At 48.8% G+C, this 18,592-nt stretch overlaps 1 protein-coding gene across 6 annotated transcripts in view; it reads left to right on the forward strand.

Moving 5' to 3' along the window:
* ANKFY1 (ankyrin repeat and FYVE domain containing 1) overlaps positions 1-18,592 on the forward strand; it is a 102,413-nt gene that overhangs the window by 72,312 nt on the left and 11,509 nt on the right. For 5 of the 6 annotated variants that reach the window (XR_004430888.1, XM_033185040.1, XM_033185038.1 and 2 more), the window contains 8 exons: positions 4,890-4,987; positions 9,608-9,836; positions 11,058-11,156; positions 11,421-11,574; positions 12,939-13,110; positions 14,238-14,356; positions 15,701-15,857; positions 16,519-16,719. Coding sequence is in view for 5 of the 6 variants with exons in the window: in XM_033185040.1 (XP_033040931.1) it covers positions 4,890-4,987; positions 9,608-9,836; positions 11,058-11,156; positions 11,421-11,574; positions 12,939-13,110; positions 14,238-14,356; positions 15,701-15,857; positions 16,519-16,719 (1,229 nt within the window). In the remaining variant the exon portion in view is untranslated. The remainder of the gene's footprint in view (positions 1-4,889; positions 4,988-9,607; positions 9,837-11,057; positions 11,157-11,420; positions 11,575-12,938; positions 13,111-14,237; positions 14,357-15,700; positions 15,858-16,518; positions 16,720-18,592) is intronic. The other variant, XM_033185039.1, reaches the window with a different exon arrangement.

The following is an 18,592-nucleotide window of genomic DNA, read 5'->3' on the forward strand; positions in this document are numbered from 1 at the left end:
GGCATACTATGAGGATAATGATTTTGTACTTAATTTTAAATAGAGTAAAAGCCTGGGTTGTAATTTTTAAAAATCCTGTGCTTCAAACAATTGAGCAGCCATCAAGTCCCTGAAACTGAAACTTCCATTTGTTTAATGTGGTGACTCCCAGACTCTTTGGACTCAGCATTCCTTTGACCGTCTTAAAAATGGTACCAGAGCGCTTTCGTTTAGGTGGGTGATAACTTCAGGATTTACCATCTTAGACTATACTTTGAGAACCACTGTTTTAATGTATTTCCTCGATCTGACTAAATAAAATACAGGGATATTTTAGGGAGAAGGATTCCGTGTAATTCAGTATTGAGTACTAGCAAAAAATGTATAAAACATGGGTAGGTGTCACTCACAGGAAGAGTTGACCAAAAAAAAGAAAAAAAAAAAGATGGACATTAAAACAGCCCTTTCCCTAAAGAAGTTAATAATTGAAGGTCGGCCAGGTGCGGTGGCTCATGCCTGTAATCCCAGCACTTTGGGAGGCTGAGGCGGGCAGATCACCTGAGGTCAGGAGTTCAAGATCAGCCTGGCCAACATGGTGAAACCCTGTCTCTACTAAAAATGCAAAAAGTAGCTGGGTGTGGTGGTGGGCGCCTGTAATCCCAGCTACTCAGGAGGCTGAGGTAGGAGAGTTGCTTGAACCTGGGAGGTAGAGGTTGCAGTGAGCCAAGATCGCGTCACTGCACTCCAGCCTAGGCAACAGAGCGAGACTCTGTCTCAAAAATCAATCAATCAATCAATAAAAAATAAAAAAAATATTTAAAGGTCAAATGAAATCAGCACTCTAGGTGATACAAAAGCTCAAGGCAGTGGTACTACAGGACAGCTAATATAGGAAGAACTATAAGTGTTTTAGACTGAAGACTTCTGGAAATCAGATTGTTACTAATTCCTTTTAATTTACAGATATATTGGTTATTGCCTATAATTTTACTGATTACTAATTTAATCATATCAGAATTTGGCATATAAGGGATTGGTTCTTTGATACTTAAGAATCGAAGGCCGGGCGCGGTGGCTCAAGCCTGTAATCCCAGCACTTTGGGAGGCCGAGACGGGTGGATCACGAGGTCAGGAGATCGAGACCATCCTGGCTAACACGGTGAAACCCCGTCTCTACTAAAAATACAAAAAAAAAAAAAAACTAGCCGGGCAAGGTGGCGGGCGCCTGTAGTCCCAGCTACTCGGGAGGCTGAGGCAGGAGAATGGCGGAAACCCGGGAGGCGGAGCTTGCAGTGAGCTGAGATCTGGCCACTGCAGTCCAGCCTGGGCAACAGAGCGAGACTCCGTCTCAAAAAAAAAAAAAAAAGAATCGAATGGTGGCTCATGCCTGTACCCTGAGCTACCAGGAGGCTGATGTGGGAGAACTGCTTGAGGCCAGGAGTTGGAGGCTGCGGTGAGCTATGATCACTCCACTGTGCTGCAGCCTGGGTGACAGAGCAATATCCTGTCTCTTAAAAAACAAACAAAAAACAGGCTTGAACAGAACTAGTTTTTTGGTTTTTTTTTTTGAGATGGAGTCTCGCTGGGTCGCCCTGGCTGGAGTGCAGTGGTGCGATCTTGGTTTCACTGCAAGCTCTGCCTCCTGGGTTCACACCATTCTCCTGCCTCAGCCTCCCCAGCAGTTGGGAGTACAGGCGCATGCTGCCATACCCGGCTAATTTTTGTATTTTTAATAGAGACGGGGTTTCACTGTGTTAACCAGGATGGTCTCGATCTCCTGACCTTGTGATCCTCCCGCCTCGGCCTCCCAAAGTGCTGGGATTACAGGCGTGAGCCACCGCACCCGGCCAGAACTAGTTTTTATAAAAGTCTGACGTGTGCTTGAAAATAATATGCATTCTTTAATTGTAGGATGCAGCATTCTCTTATGTGCGTTAAATCAAGCTTGTTCATTATGCTGTTCAAATCTTACATATTCTTATTAACTTTTGGACTGCTTGATCTGTAAGTTTCTGAGAGGTATATTAAAATTTTTCATTGGTTTTGTCCATTTTTCTTGCTGGTTCTGTTAATTTTACATTATACACTTTGTTTTAATTGTCAAATCTAGACAGGCTCAGGATTGTTTTTTCTATAGATATGTTTCATTTTTCATTTTACGTGTAATCTTACTCCACTAAGATTTTTAAATTTTTTTTTAATTTATAAAGTTTTTTAAATTTTTAAATTTTTTTTTTTTAATTTTAAGGCTAGTCAGGTGAAGCAGTGGGAGCGAAGAACGAACAAAGAAATCTGTAACTGATTTTGATGAGTTGTAAACACCACTGCAGCCGGACCAGCCAATTCGTCCACTCACTTTTTTTTGTTGTTGTTGTTTTGTTTTGTCTTGTTTTGAGACAGAGTCTGCTCTGTCGCCTAGGCTGGAGTGCAGTGGCCGGATCTCAGCTCACTGCAAGCTCCGCCTAGGCGACAGAGCAGACTCTGTCTCAAAACAAGACAGAGTCTTGTGGCCTTCCGGGTTCCAGGTCAGTGGCCTTCCGGGTTCACGCCATTCTCCTGCCTCAGCCTCCCGAGTAGTTGGGACTACAGGTGCCCGTCACCTCGCCCGGCTGGTTTTTTGTATTTTTTAGTAGAGACAGGGTTTCACCGTGTTAGCCAGGATGGTCTCGATCTCCTGACCTCGTGATCCGCCCGTCTCGGCCTCCCAAAGTGCTGGGATTACAGGCTTGAGCCATCGCGCCCGGCCCGTCCACTAGCTTTTAACAGTTTAGTGATGTTTTCGCAATCACGGGTTATCTTTGTTCTGTTGGGAGGTATAGAATTTAAGTCTTGGGTACAGGGGAATGACTGCAGGCGTGAACATGGGGCCCACATTCGGAGTCTCCAGATTAGAGCAGCCGTCAACTAGGAGTCGGATAAGGAAAAACGTGGTATGAAAGCAAAGTAGTACTTTGTCCCATTTCTTTTTGTTTGTTTGATTGTTTTGAGACAGAGTCTCACTCTGTCGTCCAGGCTGGAGTGCGGTGGGACTGTCTCGGCTCACTGAAACCTCTGCCTCCCGGGTTCAAGTGATTCTCCTGCCTCAGCCTCCCGAGTAGCTGAGATTACAGGCATGCGCCACCAGGCCTGGCACATTTTTACGTTTTTAGTAGAGACAGGGTTTCACCATGTTGGCCAAGCTGGTCTCGAACTCCTGACCTCAAATGATCCACCCACCTCAGACTCCCAAAGTTCTGGGATTACTGGCAGTGAGTCACTGTGCCTCGCTGTCACAGTTCTTTATCTTGTTTTTAGTCCTGGTGTTTAGTTTATTTAGAATTTCAAATAGTAGGCCGGGCGCGGTGGCTCAAGCCTGTAATCCCAGCACTTTGGGAGGCTGAGATGGGCAGATCACGAGGTCAGGAGATTGAGACCATCCTGGCTAACACGGTGAAACCCTGTCTCTACTAAAAAATACAAAAAACTAGCCGGGCGAGGTGGCGGGCTCCTGTAGTCCCAGCTACTCAGGAGGCTGAGGCAGGAGAATGGTGTAAACCCGGGAGGCGGAGCTTGCAGTGAGCTGAGATCCAGCCACTGCACTCCAGCCCGGGCGACAGAGCTAGACTCCATCTCCAAAAAAAAAAAAATTTAAAATAGTATAGCTATTGACATGAGAGAGTTTGTTCATTTTTAGAAATGGATTTTAAAAGGCTGAGAAACACTGTTTTAGGACTAAAACCATTTAGAGAGAAAAAGAAGAAAAAAACCTCATTTTTTTATTTCCAAGGTTTTTATTTAGAAAAGAGTGACACTGCTAAGGAAAATATTTCTAAGCCAAGAACAAACATTTTTAAAGCATTAGGAATAAAACTGAAGTGTTTATATTTAAGGGGCATTTTCTAATAGAACTTAAAATGTTTTCAAAATGGTCATCCAGCCAAGTGGTTTTCAGCCTGGCACAATCCTGCCTTTACTGCCTGAGAACATTTGTCAACATCTGTAGACATTTTTTTTTTTTTCTTTGAGACAGTCTTGTTCTGTTGTCCAGGCTGGAGAGCAGTGGCGCAATCTCAGCTTACTGCAACCTCTGCCTCCTGGGTTCAAGCGATTCCCATGTCTCAGCCTCCCAAGTAGCTGGGATTACAGGTGTGCACCACCAAGCCTGGCTAGTTTTGTAGTTTTAGTAGAGACGGGTTTTCACCATGTTGGCCAGGCTGATCTCAAACCACTGGCACCAAGTGATCCGCCTGCCTCGGCCTCCGAAAGTGCTGAGATGACAGTTGTGAGTCACCACACGTGGCCAACATCTGTAGACGTTTCTAATTGTCTTAAGTTCAGAGGATGCTGCTGAACGTTGTACCCACAACAAAGAATTTATCCTGTCCAAAATGTCAGTAGCACCACCACTGAGAAACCTTGCTCTAACCCAACCTCAGCAAGGAGACAGAAGTTGCCTGCAGTCCTGGGCAGTGGCCAGTGGGAATCCCATGGAGGAACTGGGTGTTCCAGCTGGGGCGTTCCCTAGGGTCTGTGTCCACACACACAGTACCTATGTGGGTGCTCCAGCCTGGGGTGTTCTCTAGGGTCTGTGTCCACACACAGAGTACCTATGTGGATGCTCCAGCCTCTGTCTCTGTGTCCACACAACAGTACCTATGTGGGTGTTCCAGCCCGGGGCGTTCCGCAGCCTCTGTGTCCACACACACAGTACCTATGTGGATGCTCCAGCCCGGGGCGTTCCCCACCCTCTGTGTCCACATGCATCAAGTACCTTTGTGGACTTAAATGATACTTACCGTCTCGTGTGGACCTACTGTCTGGTGAGGGCTTGCCAGTCACAGGGGTGGCGGGAAGAGCAGGGTGTTGTGCAGTGTGCAGCGTGACTGCATTTTGATGCAAACAGAAGAATCAGCATGCCGGTTTTCTTCTAGGAAACTGTTTACTACAGCGGGCAGCTGGAGCAGGAAACGAGGCAGCAGCTCTTTTCCTGGCAAGCAACGGTGCCCATGTCAACCACAGAAACAAGTGGGTAAGTGTGACAGGGCCGCTGGAGAAAATGGTGTTGATCTATGGAAGAAATGGCACTGGTGGATATGTAGGAAAAAGGGGAATAGGTGGTTTTTTTCAGTTTTTATCAGAATAATACATGCATATGGTTAAAAAGCCAGGGGGAAACAAATTATGTTTCCTCAAATATTGGCTGATTGATTCATTTAGCAAAACCATTTCCTAAGCGTTTGTTTAGGAAACAGTGCTTGTTCGGGTTATCAGGCCCTGAACTAGATACCATGCACTTTAATAGAGGTTAACAAACGCATGCACAAACCTACCATTTGCTTGAGTTTTCCTATGTGGATTGTCGTTTATGAGTCTATATCGCACGCTAACAAGGTAGAATGTATGGTGTTATGAATACAAATGTTACCTTTGGGGTTGGACGTTACCGAGTTTACCAGCTTTCCCATTTCCTCCCTATGCAGTCTTTTTTTTTTTTTTTGAGACAGAGTTTTACTCTCGTTGCCCAGGGCAGAGTGCAATGGTGCCATGTTGCCTCACCACAACCTCCGCCTCCCAGGTTCAAGCAATTCTCCTGCCTCAGCCTCCAGAATAGCTGGGATTACAGGGATCACCATCATGCCCAGCTAATGTTGTGGGGTTTTTTTTTTGGTTTGTTTTTGTTTTTTTCTTTTCAGTAGAGACGGGGTTTCCCCATGTTGGTCAGGCTGGTCTCGAACTCCCGACCTCAGGTGATTCGCCCACCTCAGCCTCCCAAAGTGCTGGGATTACAGGCATGAGCCACCGCGCCCAGGTTTGTGAGGTCTTAATTTTAGTTCCTCATCTATAAAATGAGGTTAATACTGATTTCATAGGGTGTGGTTGAGATGAAAGTAAATGATATCATTAAGTGCTTATTAGCATAATATCTGAGACATTAGGTACTATTTGGTAGTTATTTTTACTTAATTGTTTTCAGACCTGGAGGATGTGCTTGTCTTCAAGATCACATTTATTTTCCGGTCACTTTGTGCTAGCAGCTTTAAGGCTGTTATCCCTTTTAATTTTCACAGTGGACCTGGAAACAGCTTGTATTATTAGGGTTGAAGAAGCCGTTCCCACGTCAGTCAGTTCTTTATTTTGGAGTCAAGGACCTTGAGGTCCTGAGAGGTTAAGTGGCTTATAAATAATACCTATGTGGATGCTCCAGCCCGGGGCGTTCCCCAGCCTCTGTCCACACACACGGTACTTATGTGGGTGCTCATTATAAATAATGAGGTGTCCGCATTAAGACTCTGGCACAAGGCTGTCTAGTTGCACACTGTCTTGACAGCACTGGGCAAGGCAGTAAACAGTGAGCTTGGTATCTGAGCCAGACCAGCATATCTTGGTACAGGAGAGAGGGCAGTGCCATCCTTTCGAAACACTGCTGACTCCACTGTGTCTGCACACCGCCAGCTCTCCAGCCAGAGTGACGGCATGGCCCAGCGCCCACTGCTGCTTGTTCTGGGCTCACCATCGCAGCACCTTGTGCTCTCTCACCTTCTCCATGCCTCTGCTCTTGCCACTGTGTGTCACTCTCTCTTTCTTTTCCTCCTGCATCATTAGCCTGGCCCATTATTCGTTTCTAATAGCATAGAGACTGCTCTACTCTCTCCTAACTTAAAATCCTCTGCCGGGCACAGTGGCTCACACATGTAATCCCAGCACTTTGGGAGGCTGAGGCAGGCGGTTCATCTGGGGTCAGGAGTTCGAGACCAGCCTGGCCAACATGGTGAGACCCCCGTCTCTACTAAAAATACAGAAATTAGCTGGCCGTGGTGGCGGGGGCCTGTAGTCCCAGCTGCTCGGGAGGCTGAGGCAGAAGAATCCTTGAACCTGGGAGGCGGAGGTTACAGTGAGTGGAGACTGCGCCGTTGCACTGCAGCCTGGGCAAAAGAGTGAGATTTTGTCTTGGAAAACAAAAAACAAACAAAAAGAAAACCTCCCTTAGGCCCACATTGTCTACCCGCTGTTGCTCCTTCTCTGAATACCCTTCATAGCAAAACTAGGTCAAACCCAAACTGTAGAGACACGGGAGGCCTGACATGAAAGCCGTGGAGAGCAGTGCCGCAGAAGTGCCTGGAACACTGGCTTCCGGTGTGTGGGCTTCATCCTGTGGGGACAGAAGAGCCACTGGAGGGTTTTGGGCAGACAAGTAGTATGATTCTTCTGGAGCTGAGAAAACTGCCTGGGATGGCTGGCATGGTGGGTGTGACGTGGAGCCCAGGCCGGAGCCAACTGGGAATCGTCTTGACAAGCAGTGGCCTGTGCTGTCCTCTCACACTGCATTGGGATCCAAAGGAGCAGGTTCTGCAGGAATTGCAGAGTCAGTCTATACCACACGCATGCTTCAGGCTCCCAGGAGTGAGGGCAAGAGAACTGTTCCAGCTGCTGCAGTGCAGGGATGGCATGTGGAATTCAGGGACTCGGAGGGGCAGCTTGGGAGGGCTGTGGGGATAAAAGGGGGATGCTGGGCGCAGTGTACCCTGCTCAGGTGACAGGTGTGCTAACATCTAAGAAATCTCCACTCAAGAACTTATCCATGGAACCAGAAACCACCGGTACCCCAAAGACACCGAAGTATGAACTTAAAAAAACAATTACTGTGGTGAACCCATGAAAAAAGAGGAAACTGGCCAGGAGGAGGAACCTGAGTGGGGGGAGTAAATTCCATTGTGATTTCTGAATTTCTCAACATTTAGGTAGGGATGTCTAACAGGCTGTGGAAAAATAAGATGCAAAAATGGGGCTGGAGGCCTGGGTTTGAGAGTCTCCTGCTTGTAGATAATGGCAGAAGCCGTGGAGTAGATCAGCACACCCAGTGAGAATGTGTAGGAAGAAGGTCTGGAACAGGAGACAGCCCTGAGGAACGGGGGAAGGGAGAGAACGAGGAAGAGGAAGAGGAAATACTTGGGAGGGCTCACACTGCAATTATAGTTCCCCTGCATGGGGAGGATTTGGGTGGGAAGCGCGTGCTCTGGGTCAAGGCGTAAAAGCACTCAATCCTTATCTGCCACGGTAGCGAGTCCCACAGATAATGTTCAAAGCTGGAAAATCAAGAGGCAGCAATAAAAACATGTTAGTTAGAAATACGGAGATTTACAAAACCCAGCTGGGAGAGTTAAAAGTGACTCCTGCTGGGAAAGGATGATTTTTTGAGGGAAAAGGAGGAGGTAGGATCTTGCTTTTTTTTTTTTTTTTAAGGCTAGTCAAGTAAAGCAGTGGCTGTGAAGGAACAAATGAATCTGTAACTGGTTGTGATCAGTTGTAAACATCACTGCCAGGGATCTTGCTGTTTTTTACAGTAAGCCTTGGAGAGTTCTCGCCTCTCTAAGTGATGATGATATGTAGCTCTGATGAGAGCAGGCACCGTATGCAAGCGCCGTACTGCAAGCAGAGTGGTATGTTCTGTTCATTTCTACTTGTTTGCGTGGGAAAACTCCAGCGTGTGTGTATACATACGGACATACACATAGACACGCCGCAATGCTTAAGCATGTGCACACATGCATTTTCCTGGGAGTATTCTGTCAATGGAGAGAAACATGAAACTGGTAATAATGGTTCCAAATGGGAGAGGAAACTTCTCTGTAAATATTGCATCAGGTACCGGTAATACCCATTAAAAATAATTTTTAACTTTTAAAAGTAGGGGAAGGAGGTCTTGATCAGAGTTCAAGATGAGATTGATGCGAGCAGGCCACAGAAACGGAGTGCAAGTGAGGAGCTACAGAAGCAGCGACGGCCACCGTGTCGGCTGCTGATTGCCGGTGCCTCGCTCCCAGGTGGGGGCTGCGCGGCTCTCCCACTTGCACTGTTTATTTTGGTGACACTTGTAGCTTGTTATTGTTCTGTCATAATAAGCATATATTATTTTTAGAATTAGAAAAAAAAAAAGTTATGAAACAAAGCAGAGGGCGGTTAAGGAGGAGATAGGAGGTGAAGTCAAGAAGCCAGCTTTCGAAGGTGCTTGGGGAAGACACTGAAGAAACGAAGGGTGGAACCAGGCGCAGTGCCTCACGCCTGTGACCCCAGCTATTTGGGAAGCTGAGGCAAGAGGACTGCTTGAGGCTTGAAGTTTGAGTCCAGCCTGGGCAACACGGCGAGACTCCGCCTCAAAAAAAAAAAAAAAGGGCCGGACGCGGTGGCTCACGCCTGTAATCCCAGCACTTTGGGAGGCTGAGGCGGGTGGATCAAAAGATCAGGAGTTTAAGACCAGCCTGGCCAACATGGTGAAACCTGTCTGTACTAAAAATACAAAAATTAGCCAGGCGTGGTGGTGCGTGCCTGTAATCAATCCCAGCTACTTAGGAGGCTGAGGCAGGAGAATTGCTTGAACCCAGGAGGCGGAGGTTGCAGTGAGCCGAGATCTTGACACTGCATTCCAGCCTGGGCAACAGAGCGCGGGACTTGTCTCCAAACAAAACCAAAAAAAGAAAGAAAAAAGATACTGAGAGTGATGATGGTTCAGGAGAAAAAGAACAGAAGTCAGGAGGGTCAGCGGGTGACAGGATGAGCCCAGGACCCGAGTTTTTTCTCTCAGGCTGCCATGTTCCCTTCCTGAAGGGAATTCCTGTGAGTGCTCAGATTTCAGCCATTTGTTTCCATTCAGGGAGAAACCCCGTTGCACACAGCGTGTCGGCATGGCCTGGCCAACCTCACTGCAGAGCTCCTGCAGCAAGGTGCCAACCCAAACCTGCAGACGGAGGAAGCTCTGCCTTTGCCAAAGGAGGCTGCATCCCTGACCAGTTTGGCGGACAACATCTATCTGCAGACACCACTGCACATGGCGATCGCCTATAACCATCCGGACGTGGTGTCTGTCATCCTGGAGCAGAAAGGTACGTATGTGGGAATACTGTCCATCATTTTGACTTGGGGACAGCGGTTTAGGATCGTTAGTTACAGAGTTGATGTTTCTTCTGTTGGTGAGTTTCGTATAGCTAGTTTCTTACTCCCAAAAAATCCTTTCAGGTCAAACTAGAGAAGCATGTAGTCTGGCTCTTGACTGCTGCTTCCCTGTGTGTGTTTTCAGGATGGGGCCTGCCCATTTCACTTGTTAGGTTAAGCTGGTAGAACTCTTGATTCTAGGCTGGGCGCGGTGGCTCAAGCCTGTAATCCCAGCACTTTGGGAGGCCGAGACGGGCGGATCACGAGGTCAGGAGATCGAGACCATCCTGGCTAACACGGTGAAACCCCGTCTCTACTAAAAAATACAAAAAAACTAGCCGGGCGAGGTGGCGGGCGCCTGTAGTCCCAGCTGCTCCGGAGGCTGAGGCAGGAGAATGGCGTAAACCCGGGAGGTGGAGCTTGCAGTGAGCTGAGATCCGGCCACTGCACTCCAGCCTGGGCGACAGAGAGAGACTCCGTCTCAAAAAAAAAGAACTTTTGATTCTGCCGTCTGTCTTATTTGAGTATTTCTCCAGGCCATTTAGTGTAGGTCAAGCAAAGCTGTGCCTCGGTGTGAGCACTGTCTTGGAGAACCTGCTGTGGCAGGCACCCCGTGAGAGAGGGGCCAAGGGCAGCCCCTGCGGGACAGAAGGGTCGTTTCCCTCAGAAAGTCTTCCTCATGCCTTCTCTTTCCTGTCCTGAGGTTTATTTTGCTCTTGCCTCAATCCTTGTTAAGGACAGTGGTTTTTTAGCATTGTCTTTTTGGAGGGAGAGGTGGGGTTTTAGGTACTGTGTGCCCTTTTTTTGGTCCTCACAGAAGTTTTAAGACCGTAGGAGGGAAAGTTTTAAGATTGTGTATTTGGAAACATCATCAGGGCGTTGTTTTCGTCTCTTTAGGAATCAAGTGTGTTTCCGTAATGGAGCCCGTTTTCCTTATGTGAAGAGTCAGTGTTTTAAGCTTCAAAAAGATTCAGTTTCCCCCTAAGTTTTGCTCCAAGATATCAGATTTCTGGGCTTCGAGTCCTGACAAGATTTATCTACTCTCTTTTTGTAGCATTGATTGTATTATACCCAACAGTTAGTTTGAAACTGAGTTCTTACTCTACTGAGTGCTTTAAATGGGATCCACAGATGGTGAACTCAAATGTTCTTTTCCTTTTTAAAACATTTAGCCAATGCTCTTCATGCCACCAACAACTTGCAAATCATTCCGGACTTCAGCCTCAAAGATTCCCGAGACCAGACTGTGCTGGGCCTGGCATTATGGAGTGGTAAGGCCGTGCCGGGGCCGCTCATGTCTGCAGACAGACAGCTGTCTGAAGCAGGGCTGGGCGGGAGAGAGGGAGTGAGAAAGAAAGAGGAGAGTGGGCTAATCATTTGGTTGTGAAATAATCTTTCTGTTTGAGTTAGGCCTGTTAGATCCAGTGGAAAACTGCTGGCTTTGAGAAGTTGAGAGGGTATGTCTGTTGTAGTAAGATGTTGAGGAAGCGGGAAAAGCTGAGCGTGGATGAAATTGGGGCTTGTTTCTTTCCCAGGCATGCACACGATCGCAGCCCAGCTGCTGGGCTCTGGGGCCTCCATCAATGACACCATGTCGGATGGGCAGACCCTACTGCACATGGCCATACAGCGGCAGGACAGCAAGAGCGCGCTCTTCCTCCTGGAGCACCAGGCAGATATAAATGTCAGGTAGGGTGAAGCCGCACTCTCCACTGTAACACCAGGTAACAATTGTGAGATGTCAAAAGCAAAGCCTCGCTTGTAGAAAAGTGGTTTTGTTTCATGTTAGATAAAGGAAAGGAAACAGTAGCTCTAAAAACACATAAATGCAGTGTTGTCACAAAATCATCAAAAGTCTTGATTGTAATGGAGAAAAGGAACTGTTCTTTGCTCTTGTCTGAACCTTTCAGGACCAGTGCACAGTATTGCACAAGTCTCATTGTAAAAAACAATCTAAAATCAGGTTTTGTTTTTTTTTCTTTGAGTCAGGATCTCACTCTTGCCCAGGCTGGAGTGCAGTGGTGCGATCTCGGCTTACTGCAGCCTCCGCCTACTGGATTCAAGCGTTTCTTGTGCCTCAGCCTCCCAAGTAGCTGGGATTACAGGCGCCCGCCACCACGCCCGGCTCATTTTTTGTACTTTTAGTAGAGATGGGGTTTCACTGTGTTGGCCAGGCTGGTCTCGAACTCCTGACCTCAAGTGATCTGCCCGCCTCCGCCTCCCTAAGTGCTGGGATTATAGTCGTGAGCCACTGCAGCTGCCCTAAAATCAGTTTTGTTTTTTTTTTTTGAGACGGAGTCTCGCCCAGTTGCCCAGGCTGGAGTGCAGTGGCGCCATCTCGACTCACTGCAAGCTCCGCCTCCCGGGTTCACGCCATTCTCCTGCCTCAGCCTCCGGAGTAGCTGGGACTACAGGCGCCCGCCACCACGCCCAGCTAATTTTTTATATTTTTAGTAGAGACGGGGTTTCACTGTGTTAGCCAAGATGGTCTCGATCTCCTGACCTCATGATCCGCCCACCTCGGCCTCCCATAGTGCTGGGGTTACAGGCGTGAGCCATTGCGCCCGGCCTAAAATCAGTTTTTAACAAGGAATTTCAGTTACAATGAAGAACGTTCCAACAAATGAGCCACCAGTAAGGCTTGAGGGGGAAAAACACATGGAGTCCAGTTGTTATTGTGGTTGTATTTTCAAAAGAACTCACCTGGGGATCTCCAGTGACTCTGAATGACTGAGCGGGGGAAGGAAGGGTTGTCAGCTGGGTTCTTGGGTGGCATTGTATTAAAATGCTCTGAAAAGTGACTGTCGTTCTCTAAGAATTCAACACGCTGGGATGTTATCTTCGAGAGGCAATAAGATGACATGGTTATGTGTTCTAAAAAGGCAGATTGAATAGACACTGTTTTCACATTTAATTTCCCTGAGAAAATATTTCATGACGGTGAGTGAATGTGATCAGGGCGACGGAAGATTGTGGGCTCTGGAATGCCCGGAAGGGCACCTTCTGTGCTTTGGCCTCAACTACAAATGTTGGTTTGGGTGTGCCTGTCCTAGCAGGACTCGGGACGGGGAGACGGCCCTCCAGCTGGCCATCAGAAACCAGCTTCCACTCGTGGTCGATGCCATATGCACCCGAGGAGCGGACATGTCTGTGCCCGACGAGAAGGGGAACCCCCCGCTGTGGCTGGCCCTGGCAAACAGTCTGGAGGACATCGCGTCCACTCTGGTGAGACAAGCACAGCCTTAGCCTCTGTTTACAGATGGGGAGACATTGTGTCGGGGCGGAGCTGGTGCCTGCGTGGCTGTCACAGGAGCAGGAGATCTGCCAAGTGACATAGTGGGACAAGGACAAGCAGTCGCAAGTCACGTGAAAGAAACTTGCAGTTCAGGCCGGGCGCGGTGGCTCAAGCCTGTAATCCCAGCACTTTGGGAGGCCGAGACGGGCGGATCACAAGGTCAGGAGATCGAGACCATCCTGGCTAACACGGTGAAACCCCGTCTCTACTAAAAAATACAAAAACTAGCCGGGCGAGGTGGCGGGCGCCTGTAGTCCCAGCTACCCGGGAGGCTGAGGCAGGAGAATGGCGTGAACCCGGGAGACGGAGCTTGCAGTGAGCCAGGATCCGGCCACTGCACTCCAGCCCGGGCGACAGAGCGAGACTCCGTCTCAAAAAAAAAAAAAAAAAAAAAAAAAAAAAAAAGAAACTTGCAGTTCAACGTGGTCTCGGCCAACACTTTTGTTTTTAGGTTATCTTCACCAAGAAAACCACCAAGAAGCGAGAGAATGGCGGCATTTCCTCAGGAGCCCTCTCCTGGGCTTGGCTGATTTGCTGTGGGGTGTCCTTATTATCACCATAGTGATCATTTCCTCAGTCTTAGGTTTATCACCCTTGTTTGCAAGACAGGCCCCAAAAGTGGAGGCAAACCTGCACGTTCTGGTTCAGCTCTCCGAAGGGCCTGCTGTGTGAGATGAAGACGTTATGCACCTGGAGGTTTTAGCTAGTTGTTGAGCTTACCTGTTAATTACAGGTGTGTTACTGAGGACCGGTTGGTGTACACAGACACTTTGTGTTTTCTGTCCCTTCTAGAACTCAGCTCTAAGGGACACCAATTCAGCATAACTTGTTGATACGTCCCAAGTCTGTCCCACAGGACCTAGAGCAAGAACTTGCACACAGCAAATTTTAATTCGTGTTTGTAAAACTAATGAGTGATACAGATTAAAGTAATTATCATTTAATTAACCGTATCTTATCCGAAAATGGATTTAATGCTATACATAGAGCTCAGACTTGATAATAAAACGTTTGCCTTTGCTCAGCCGTGTTTGTGAATAACTATGTTTTTCTGCAGGTCAGACATGGCTGTGATGCCACATGCTGGGGTCCAGGACCTGGTGGATGCCTTCAGACGCTCCTGCACAGAGCCATTGATGAAAACAACGAGCCCACCGCCTGCTTTCTTATTCGCAGGTCTGAGAGTCCCCAGTATCTCTCCAAACGTTTTTAGTGCGCTTGTTGCAAACTGGCTCTTTCCTTTTTAAATCCATCTACAGTCTTGGTATACCAGTAGCCGGCTTGACTTTCGCAGTTAAGGTTATCAGAGAGTCACTGTTCTGTCATGTCAAGTCAGCCAGGAGCCAGGCTCACTTGTGACAGGAAGAGCTCACAGGCCTGGGTCAAAGAAGCTGAAAGCTTAAGTCAACGTCCTGCTTTGGGAGCTGCCTGAGCTCCTGTAGTCATGGCAGACCAGTTCAGACTGTGAAGCAGGAGGCTACGGCTGGGGAGACCAGATGGTCTCTGCAGGACCCCACCACAGTGTGTGAGTCCTAACAGGCTCTGTGGCCCCTCGGTGTGTGGGATGTGTGGGAGCCAAGCTAATTCAGGAAGCCTTGACAGCAGTGGTTTTCAAACTTTATGGTTTTCTTTCTTTTTTTTTTTTTGGGACAAGAGTCTCGCTTTGTCACCCAGGCTGGAGTGCAGTGGCGCCATCTTGGGTACTGCACACTCCGCCTCCCAGGTTCACGCCATTCTCCTCCCTCAGCGCTGGGACTACAGGCGCCCGCCACCAGCCTGGCTAATTTTTTTTTAATATTTTTAGTAGAGACGGGGTTTCACTGTGTTAGCCAGGATGGTCTGAATCTCCTGACCTCGTGATCCACTTGCTTCAGCCTCCCAAAGTATTGGGATTACAGGCGTGAGCCACCACGCCTGGCTCAAACTTTATGGTTTTCAAACTTTCTTTTTGTATTTTCTATTTTTATTTTTGAGATGGAGTCCCGCTCTGTTACCCAGGCTGGAGTACAGTGGCGCGATCTCAGTTCACTGCCACCTCCGCCTCCTGGGTTCAAGTAATTCTCCTGCCTCAGCTTCCTGCATAGCTGGGATGACAGGCGTGCACCACCACGCCCGGCTAATTTTTATGTTTTTAGTAGAGAGGGGGTTTCGTCATGTTGGCCAGGCTGGACGTGAACTCCTGACCTGAGTTGATCCACCCGCCTCGGCCTCCCAAAGTGTGGGATTAGAGGCATGAGCCACTGCGTCCAGCTTGTTCTCAGACTTTAAATGTATGCATATCCCCCTGGGGAGTTTCTAACAATTCTGATGCCTGGGCTGCCCACCCCCAAGACCAGTCACAGAAGAATTTATGGGAGTGGAACCCCGACTCTGGTATTTGAAGCTGGGGCCTAAGGACAGCAGACCTGGCCACAGGAGGCGCTGTTGGGTTGGATGAGGCTGCTGCTCTACATTTGTGGTCAGCATGCCTGTAGGCCAGGTCCACGCGCGGCGTTTTTTACATTTCCCCATTCCCTTCAGTGGCTGTGACTTGAATAGTCCCAGACAACCAGGCACTAACGGAGAAGGAGAGGAAGAGGCTAGAGATGGGCAGACCCCTTTGCATTTGGCAGCCTCTTGGGGGCTGGAAGAGACGGTACAGTGTCTTCTGGAGTTTGGTGCCAACGTGAATGCACAGGTATGTCGTTTCTGTTTTCCAGGGAGATAGATGTAGCTCCAGCATGAGGGAAACCTCCTCCTATGGCAAAGGACCTTGCACAGTCCCCAGTTCCAGGCGCTGCTTCTTCATGAACACACGGCCTCCCTTGCAATGTTCATGATTTCAGGCTGACTGTGCTTCTCTGTGCCTTTGTCCTTACTACAGCAGGAGGAAGATTTGTTTTAGCTCTTTCTCTTTGCCTCCTGTTCCCCCTTAGTCACAGATTTCCACTGAGAGTTTAGTCCCCAGTTGCATATCGTATTTAGGAAAACATCCTGGTAGCTCACTTGAGCACCCCTGAGTCACGCCCTTTGATGCTTTTCAACATTCGAGCCTGTGCAGATTGATATCCAAGGCCCTGTAGCCAGATAAGGAGTGGTGGCTTAGAGTGGAGACTCGCTGCAGATCTGAAACATGTGTGTGCCGGGTCCACGGTCACCACTGGGTCGCCGGAACGTGGTGTAACAGGAAGTGACTTTCAGTCATTTCTCTTTGGCCTCTTTAAAAGCTGAGTCAAACACAGGGTGGGAGTATTGATCGAGTCTCCTAACTGAAATTTGATTTAAAAGTTATACCCCTTCATATTTTTCCTGAGTTTTATCTTGCAGTTGAACATTAAATTCTGTGCCTTGTTCCATAGGATGCAGAAGGAAGAACCCCCATCCACGTGGCCATCAGCAGCCAACACGGCATCATCATTCAGCTGTTGGTTTCTCACCCCGATATCCATTTGAACGTACGAGACAGACAAGGGCTGACCCCGTTTGCCTGTGCCATGACTTTCAAGAACAACAAGTCAGCTGAGGCCATCCTCAAACGAGAGTCCGGGGCTGCTGAGCAGGTGAGTGAGGAACACCCAGCATTCTCCACACTGTCCCTGGGCACCGTGGAACCTGGAGACTAGACAGATGTCACCAACTAAACATGGCTCTTCCTGGAAAGGACTTGGGTTGGAAATTGTCCTCCCTGTCCTAGAATGTGGCTGCTGAGATGTCCCATCAGTGCAGGAGGAGATCTGGCTCCTCTGCCTGTATGTCAGCGCCTGACAATGCCAGGCGGAGACGGAAGCGGAGGCAGTGGGCTGCATCGTAGGAAGTCTGTGGCATGTATAGCTGAGCTCATTCTTTGCTTTTGCTAGGTTGGTTAACTGTCCTAGTAAGGAGTGTCTTTTAAAGAGCTTGCATTGTGATGTTGAGGCAACTTCCTGAGTGTTTTGGAGGAGTTCAGTTACTCAGCAGGCTTAGCTGTCCTTGTTCTTTGTGGTTCTTTACCAGCTGCTAAATCTGGATAGTGAACTGTTGATCTGCAGCCACCAACTGGGTGGGAAATGGCAGTAACAACTGGTCTGAGTAGGAGTGGGGAGGGGTTTGTCAGGGCAGTCCTGCGGGAACCTGACTCTCCAGCCAGCACCTAGAATACTGGCAGCATTTAGAAATAGCCGTTCATGGCCGGGCGCGGTGGCTCAAGCCTGTAATCCCAGCACTTTGGGAGGCCGAGACGGGCGGATCACGAGGTCAGGAGATCGAGACCATCCCGGCTAACACGGTGAAACCCCGTCTCTACTAAAAATACAAAAACTAGCCGGGCGAGGTGGCCAGCGCCTGTAGTCCCAGCTACTCGGGAGGCTGAGGCAGGAGAATGGCGTAAACCCGGGAGGCAGAGCTTGCAGTGAGCTGAGATCTGGCCACTGCACTCCAGTCCGGGCAACAGAGCGAGACTCTGCCTAAAAAAAAAAAAAAAAAAAGAAAAAAAAGAAATAGCCGTTCATGAAGGGGAGATGCACACTTGGGACCCGGATGAAGTGAAACCCTCACGTGGGTGGAGATGACTGCTTGGTGTCTTAGGCTTCTGTACGCCACCTGTCTGCAGCATTGTCACAAGTGTGACTGGATGGTGTAGGTGCGGACCTCACATTTTCTCAGGTGGTGTGAAATGGCCTCTCCTGTTTCTTCTCTCCAGTGTGAAACTGGACTGTTGATCACAGCGCTTTGCAGATCCACTGCTTACGGGACTGGCATGTGCTGTGGCTGTGTGGGCCTGTGAAGCGGTGTGCCGTGTGTGCAGCACTGGGGTCTTGCTCACTGCCGCCTCCACACGCATGCTAAGACAGCTCTGGGAACTCCAGTCTACGATGTGGTTTGATTTCGTTGAGCTCTCTTGGCTTTCCATCAGTGGAGTAAAGCCTGTGACTTGCTGTTGGCTCCCTCCCGCATTGTGTATAGTCTTGTAGCTCAGTAAAAGAGGAAACTGTCTCCACATTTCTGAAGCCTTTGTTTGACTGCTCGGGTCAGGCTGGCAGTGCAGCTGGGGCATTAGGATGCTGGGTGCTTGTTTTAGCCAAAGCAAAGAGACTTCCAAGGCTTGTCTCCATCTCTGCCTCTCCGTGAGTATCCTGATGTCTTGGTGCTTTCATTTCCCTATCCTTCAGATTGTCTTTTCTTGGTTTTCCACATCCAGTTCCTACTACAGGAGGCTGCCAGGGCAGCGTGTGTTACTGCAGCAGCTCCCTTCCTCTGACCGTGTGGGTGCGGCTATGCACACCTGGCTCTGTGGCTCCCTTCCCCTGACCGTGTGGGTGCGGCTGTGCACACCTGGTTCTGTGGCTCCCTTCCCCTGACCGTGTGGGTGCGGCTATGCACATCTGGTTCTGTGCACAGATGTGTAGAGCGGGTCTGTGCGTGGGGTTGGGGGATGGAGTTTCGTGTTCATTCTTG

This window comes from Trachypithecus francoisi, unplaced genomic scaffold (genome assembly GCF_009764315.1).
Source record: "Trachypithecus francoisi isolate TF-2019V2 unplaced genomic scaffold, Tfra_2.0 Lachesis_group20, whole genome shotgun sequence".
In the NCBI taxonomy this organism is placed as follows: Eukaryota; Metazoa; Chordata; class Mammalia; order Primates; family Cercopithecidae; genus Trachypithecus; species Trachypithecus francoisi.